This window comes from Dermacentor silvarum, chromosome 9, assembly GCF_013339745.2.
Source record: "Dermacentor silvarum isolate Dsil-2018 chromosome 9, BIME_Dsil_1.4, whole genome shotgun sequence".
NCBI classification, from domain to species: domain Eukaryota; kingdom Metazoa; phylum Arthropoda; class Arachnida; order Ixodida; family Ixodidae; genus Dermacentor; species Dermacentor silvarum.
In genome coordinates, this window is record NC_051162.1 from 57,597,643 (window position 1) to 57,605,222 (window position 7,580).

Genomic DNA, 7,580 nt, shown 5'->3' on the forward strand with positions numbered 1-7,580 from the left:
CGGGGCCTGGCGAGGTGCCCTTCAAAGTGCTGCACGAGACTAAATGTTAAATAAGAAAGCTACCTGTTGCATATTAACATGTCAGATTTGAACCCACACATCCAGATTAATCCTTCCTTAAATAACAGCAAATTAAGTAAACCCCGTCATTTCACTAAAGATTGTATCACATCAGCTCCTGGTTGTGAATTTTTCCTTTAGCAGAGGAAAGAGACTAGCAAGAGAAAGAAAGGCTCATACCAATAATACAGCATCAAAGTCAACTCCTTTATTACAAAAAAAAGAAAGAAAAAGAGGGGGCAATGTTTCATTGTCAGGTATAAGTTCAACCAATATATGCGCGAATGGCAACAACAATCATAATATTAAAAAAGATCTATGAAAAAGAAGAGACAGGCATCATAATATAACCGTCTGTACCGCTCATAGGGCAGCCATTTCTTTAATGTCAAAAGCCACTTTTTCACTGTGGAGACCGCACCATGTGAGGTCAGGCCTTTTCAAAGCCTACTAAAACAGAGCAAGAGGAGCCGTGATTTTTGCCAGACTACCAGAAAAAAAAAAATACTTGCTCCAAAACTGGCGCTTTGTAGATGGTTCAAGCAGGAAGCCCATGGGCCAATCAAAAGCCAGCGCCGAAAAGACTAAATAAGTCACTGCCACTTATGTCATACTTGCATGTATATATTAGCCAACACAGCACACAGTCCAGCGACGCTGTCTGGTACAGCCAGGACATTCAGCCGACCCTGTTGTAGCGCTTTGTGTCCAGGCTGTTCCATGAAATCCGCAAAGATCGGGAGACCACCACACACTCAACGATGCATTAACGTGATATTGATTACATCATCTGGAAGCCTTTTGCTCCACATTGTGTAAAGAGATGTAGTGAGAGCAAGTGCGACTTCTACGGGTGGCGAAAGTTCTGTTCTGTGCTTAACAATCCCAAGCTCTCTGTACAAGGGGGTAATAACGGCTGGCACACTGCCCGACATTTGAGTGATGCAAGGAAGACAAAAAAAAAAAAACCAAGAGCGAGACAGACACATGTCGAGCATGGCGAGCAGTGCACCTCCCCTCCCGGGCGAGTGTTCTCGAGAGTCTTCACGATAAAATGAGGCGAGGAGGCTGCACCCCTCTCTCCCCCGTGCTTCAGCCGGAGTGCCCCGCCTCCGCCGCGACGGACCTCCTTGACAACGGGCGGAGAGCTGCTCCTCACTCCTCCACCACCAACAACAACCTGAACCCCTCTCCCCCTCCCCAACCCACCCACACCACGGGCCTGAGGTGTGTGCGTGCGCAAGGCAGAAGTTGACTTTGCGGCGACAGGTCCTCCTCAGCGGCCCCAGCCAAACTCCTTGGAGTCGTCCTCCGTTACGTCGCCGTAGCACCAGAGGTTCAGCTGCGCAAGGGAGATGATGGAAACACAGTGAGCACAAGCATGCCCGAGTACATTTTTCTCTAAGCACGCGCACAACACATTCAATCAACGTACTTTAATAACCATAGGTACAACATATACTACACGGATGCAGCTGTGTATACAGAGGCGACCGGGCAGCGCTACCAAAGGAGGTACGCCCTGGCAGTCGTTAACGTGATCAGCCAGCAGCAAATAACCGCATCGGCCACGGCAGGATCCCCCACCTCGGCAAAAATATTAGCAGTGGTGATTGCACTCGCTCACGTGGAGCGTTCGCAAAGGGACTCGATCGTGGTCACAGACTCCCAGGAGACATGTCGCAAGTTTCTCTAGGGGGACGTGACTGCAGCTAGCCTCGCGATAATCCCCAAATCCTTCAACCGTCCTCATCGCCTACTCTGGTGCCTGGGCCACGCGGGGGTACAAGGGAACGAAAAGGCTAACGCGTTAGCTCGAGGGTTTACTAACCGAGCGAAGGCGTCCTCTTCTAACCCCAACAACTCGCACTATCCCTCACAAAATTCCAACAATTTAAATACCAAAGACATCTTTGCTCATCAGCTTGGAGTTCGCAGAAAATGCCCGCCGCCTCACCCACAACTTAGCAGGGAAGAGGCCGCCCATTGGCATAAAATACAGACCTGGGTATTCCCCCATTTAAAAATGCTAAACGCCATGTATACCACTCGTTATAGGGCCAACTGTCCTTGGTGCGGTGGCATACCTATCCTAATACCTCGCTGATACGTTTCCGCTTAATACGATTACCCGGCTCCTATGTTCCCAATTGCGAAATATAAACATAAACCCATAGAGGAATGGGTTAACGCATTCCACGGTTAACGGAAAATACGATTATTCGGCAGCAACGTACAACATTGCGGCAAACTGCGGTCATATGATACGTTCCACAGAGAAAAATTATCATTCAGGTGTGCAAAATGGCCGCTCTCAGGTGCTTGTGAAGCGCTAAGTGGCAGACGGCCGCCGCGTGGCTTCTCTGCAGTGCTGAATTCCCCCCCCCCCTTCACTACTTCTCTGCATTGCTCGTTCGCCCAAAGTGACGAAGCGCGGCAGCAGCGGCGAGCGAATTGACCTTTGCTCTACCTCGCCCCTCGCTTCAACGCGAACTACTAAGCGGCGAAAACAGGCGGACGCCGCGCGCGCAGCGCTACGACTCGCCGAGATCGTAGCGGAGGTGGTGGCGGACGAGGTGCCTGAAGACGGCGGCGAGAATGAAGGTTTGCGCCCACCGGCTACCTTCGCCGAAGCCATTGCTGGCCTGGAAGCCTTACAAAGCTTCTTTCGCACGAAAGACAACGAAAATGCAGACAAGGGTCTGCAATGTGTGCAAAAGGAGTTGTTCCTGTCCAAGGGTGTGACGCACCAGCAGAGAATACAGTTGCATCTCGATAATTCGAACTCGTAGGGGCCCAAAAATTGGTTCGAAGTAAACAAAGGACTTATTTTTGACATATTTGTGCACCATAGCGCTACGTACGAACGGTGGGAGTCGCGAAATATCACGGCACGCAAGCACACAGCGAGCGAGGGCCACGAAACTGCCCACGCCGGCCAACACTCGCATCCCGATAGCGCTCTTCCTCTTCACAACTACAATCTCTCTCTCTCTCATCCCGATAACGGTACTGAACGAAACTTCAGGGAGCGGGCGGTGTCGGCACGGCGCGACCGTCGAAGGTGAGGGAGGAGGGCAGCAGGGAAGCGCATTTGGCCTTGGCAACCCCATCGCTTCGGTGGCTCCCCTCGCCCTCCCTCTCAACTCCCTCGTAGCTCCCTCACCTTCAACTGTCTCGGTGTGCACCCGCCACCGTGCCGGCGCCAGCTTAGCCCGCTCCCCGAAGTTTCGTTTTCTGCCGTTGAAGCGATCATTGGGCAGCGTGGGCAGTTTCGTTGGCCGGACTGCGCCTCCGTGTTGCTTCTCTCTGCGCCGCAGCCGCAGCGTTGGCTGAGACGTCGGCACGTACACGCGTGTTCTGGCGCGATGCAGAAACGGCGACCTTGCCATTTGAGAGAGGAAATTTTCGCCGCAGTATTTTTTTCTTTCTTTTTTACTTCTCCAAGCGGCATTGAGGGGTCTCTCCTAAGCTTTTGCTTTATGGCGGAGCCGGAGCAATGCCAGTCGGAGGCACCGCCACATGATTCGGCATGCTGCTGAGAGCATTGACGGTGCGCAGTAATGTTCGAATTAACCGTCGCAAATGCTTTCGCATTCAAATTACCGAGCGTTCTCGCCCAATGGAATACACATAACTTTGACAGGACCACAGCGTCAGTTCGAATTACCAAGATTCGACTAACTATGTTTTGCAAAAAATAAATATTTTCTGCCCTTGCACCTCAATATGCGCTTGTCAGCTTCAATTTTTACTAGATTCGGCTTGTATGTTTTCCCAGATCGTACGTTTATTTTTCGCGTACTTTTTGAAAACGTATGAACGAGGTTCTACTGAACATCTAACCTGGGAGTGCACTAAGCACCCTAACAGGCCAAATACCAGTAACACAATGGAGTAGTGGGAGGCACAGTTCGCCCGCTCCGACCTGGCAAGACAAAAGTCCTTAATTAGCCGGGTCAGGCAGGCGGCAGAGGCCAGTGGTACCCTAGACTGAGAGGCTCTGACCATCCCTCCTTCAAATCTTTTCCATTGCAATAAAGTTATTATTATTATTGCATCAGCACTGCACAGGGCAGCCAACAGCCATTTTCTGGCAACCAACACATGCTGTTTCAAAGGACATTCACACAGTGGAAAAAGCTGGTGGTATATCGCACTCTCCCGCCTGTGCCAGCTGAATTCATCTGGCTACACTGAAACCTCTCAAACCTCCGCGTTACCCATCTCAATGAAATAGCAGCAGACCGAGTCAAGTCCCGCAGAGCTCAGAACAAATTTCACCTTCGTGTGAATACCCCTCCAGAGCTGACACGCATTATTGTACAGTAGAACCCCGCTGTTACATTCCCGGGTTCTGCGTTTTCCCGGCTGTTACGTCGTTTTCGGCCGGTCCCGGCACAGCTCCCATAGAACCCAATGCATTGGTAACCCCGCTGTTACGTCGCAACTGTGGGACCGTTCCCGCATCATACGTTGCGAACTGCCAGACCGCGCCGGCCCGAGCGGCCATTTTGACTTTTCATGTCGCTTGGCTTGGTTGCTTGACGATGGCATTGGCCGCCCAAAGTGCTGCGGGCGACATTTATTACGTATTTTCGGTTTCCGCCAGCAAAAGTATGGCCTTTGATATCCGCTTTTGCTATCTAAAGATGATGTCTATGACGCGTTGTGGCCCTAAAATTGGTTTTGGCTCATAGATGTTCCGTATAAAGTCCGAGGGCGATAACGCCGTCGCCGCGCGCCGTATGCTTTCTTTCGCGCGCGAGACTCAGTCGTCGGCTCCCCTCGCAAGCTTTCACTCGCACATACAGCATACGTCACTCGCACATACAGCATACGTCGCCGCGCGCCGTATGCTGTATGTGCGAGTGAAAGCTTGCGAGGGAAGCCGCGCGGCCGTATGCTGAATGTGAGAGTGAAAGCTTGCGAGGGGAACCGATGACCGCGACTCGCGCGCGAAGGAAAAGCAGGGAAGAAGCGCGCCTCCTTCCGTTGCGCTCGAGGCACCAGCGAGAGAGCGAGGGGGGGGGGAGGGGATAACGGGCAGCGTTGTGCTCTGGCATCATACTGCACGGCGACACGCGGTCCCGCGGGCAACATCTTGAAAGCGACCTGCGTGGGGGCAGATTCTACGCAGTGTAGGTGCGTCGGCGGCTCGTGGCTTTGTGCGTGCTGTGTGTTCTCGGCGCTCAGTTTGGGTTGAAGCGATAGACAACAGCACGAAGGTCACTTCGCTCGCTTCTGCAGCGGCGCTTAACTGCGCGTGTCCGCGCTCATCGAGTGTGATGTGTTCATGTTTGCCTGTGGGCGCTGACACCATGTTTGTTAATTAGTTAATAACCGAATGTTTACAAGTTTATACAGACTATAAAACTACTATTCTTACTTTGTATAGCTCATCGCAATCGATACTTCGGCTGTCGGGCGAAACTACTTTTTGTCGCACGTAAGAATTAATGTTGTGTGGAGTTCAACACTACTCCCATTTCTCAATTTTTCCTGTTTCCTGGCTCTTGCGTTTCCCGGCTCCTACGTTTTTTTTTTTTTACGGTCCCGTGAAAAACGTAACAGCGGGGTTCTACTGTATTACTCACAACATTATTATGGTTACCTTGGCCTCGAAAATCATTGCAACGCTACAGGCAAACAAATAGGCAGCCTAGCATTCATTGGTGAACCATTTCAATCATGCATACAGGGCACCATGTGACGTCAGCCACTAGCAGTAGGCGCGGTATGCACTGAAGCTTTTTCGGACACGATCTCAACTGCAGGTGCCAGTGCTTTTGATCCCACATTTCTGAAAGTAAATGCTCACAAATGGTTCACTGTGGTGTGATGCACACCAAACAGAACACACTAGGAAGGGGACAGGCAACATCAATCCTGTCGCGTGGGATCTAGAGCTCAGACCCCTTATAGAGTAACCACTTATACAGTCAACGACAAATTTTTCGGACGCCATCGCAGCACCGCCATAGAGCCAAGGTATAATGACGCCTGACATTTTGAATGCTAGAACCTTTCGTCGTCCGTGTTTCCATACTTTCTGCCGCGACCCAGGTCCGAAACAGCATTAATCGAAGTCACCACTGCTGCTATTTTGATTACCTCGCAGCCTAGAACCAGCGCTCTCGCAAGCCTATCTGCAGGAAGCCGTAGCCACCGTGGTAACGCTAGGCCTAGCTGCTTCAAAGTTTTCTGCCAGATTGAAAGAATTCACCGCTGTCAGCAATGGCGCCGACTCTGCCTTTGTCATCCTCGCCGATGGCTTCGAAGTGCAGAAAGCACGACAAGCATTAAGCGTTGAATAATGGCAATTCCCAAAAGTAAGCTTCACTGCAATACAGCAGTGTTATGCAGTGAAGCATGTGCAATGCATCGCTGTCAGTACACTAAGGTTGAAAAAATATATTTCAACGATAAAATTATTTTCTTGTTTTTTTACAACTCCAGCACCACGGAAAATAGGGTGGAGGCCATGAGTGCGCTTCATCTTCGCTCGTCGTGATGCGCATTGTCACGAAGTGCAGATATTGCGCATTCGATCTTGACTCTACGACGGTATCAGTTTGAAATTGTTGCACAAATTGATCAGCTTGGAATGTTATCCACACGCGAGATTTCGTCATCCCTGCTGATACTCGCACATACAAACTTTTTCTATATGCACCTGCAGTAGTTGCCAGCTGATAGTCCACGAACCCCGCTTCACATGCACTGTGCGTGTGATCTCGCGCCAGATCAATGTGTATTCATCTACGCATACAAACACGTATCAAGGGTGAGCTTCCCACGACAGCATGCAGCCCAACAGCCCTGCCAGCTAGGCCTAATCAGTGCCATCTCATCGGTAGCCCGCGGCCAAGGCTATGGTTCGGTGCAGAGTCACCGAAATGCTTCGCAGTGGCTGTGTGGAACATGAAAAACGGAGGAACGACCTCTCCAAGGAAAGTAAGGGCACATCCAAGTCGTATGCATCAGTTCCTGGTCTACCTGTTCAAGTCTACATGCAAAACAGGTCTACCTATTTTGCATGTGCAGAGCCGTTGAAAAATTAAGTTTTGGTTAAAGTGCGGTACACCGCTTATAGTGCGGAAATTCGAGACTCTATCGAATTACGCTACAAGTGGTCTGTGCTGTATACCAAACTGGCATACACTGTCTACGTTTACAGATTGCATGAAAGACGTGCATGCACACAAAAGCATTTGAAGGCAGGGTTTCGACAACTCTGCACACACTGTGAATTGAGCCTGGCACTGGTAAACGAGAGAGGATGATGACCAACCCTCTTGGCCTTAGCCGAGTCCCTGGCAGCCGTGTACTCCTGGAGCAGCTCCTGGAGGTGCCGGTCGCGGCGCTCCTCCAGCAACACCCAGCCCTCCTGCAGCAGAGTCTTGCCAACGTCGTTGCCCGACGAGTTGAGCAGCGTGACGTACTCCTGGCCGCCCACGCGGTACTCCACATTGAGCTGCAGCTGCGGCTCACCCGACACTTCCTCCTGAAACGCCTGC

The 7,580-nt window shown here is 51.1% G+C and overlaps 1 protein-coding gene across 1 annotated transcript in view; it reads right to left on the reverse strand.

The window, feature by feature from the left end:
• Positions 1-253: 253 nt before the first annotated feature.
• Positions 254-7,580, reverse strand: part of LOC119463614 (staphylococcal nuclease domain-containing protein 1) — a 44,139-nt gene continuing 36,812 nt past the window's right edge. Inside the window, exons 10-11 of the mRNA XM_037724440.2 lie at positions 7,355-7,576; positions 254-1,402 (exon numbers count right to left, since the gene is read on the reverse strand). Of these exons, the coding sequence (XP_037580368.1) occupies positions 1,337-1,402; positions 7,355-7,576 (288 nt within the window). The 3' untranslated portion in view covers positions 254-1,336. The remainder of the gene's footprint in view (positions 1,403-7,354; positions 7,577-7,580) is intronic.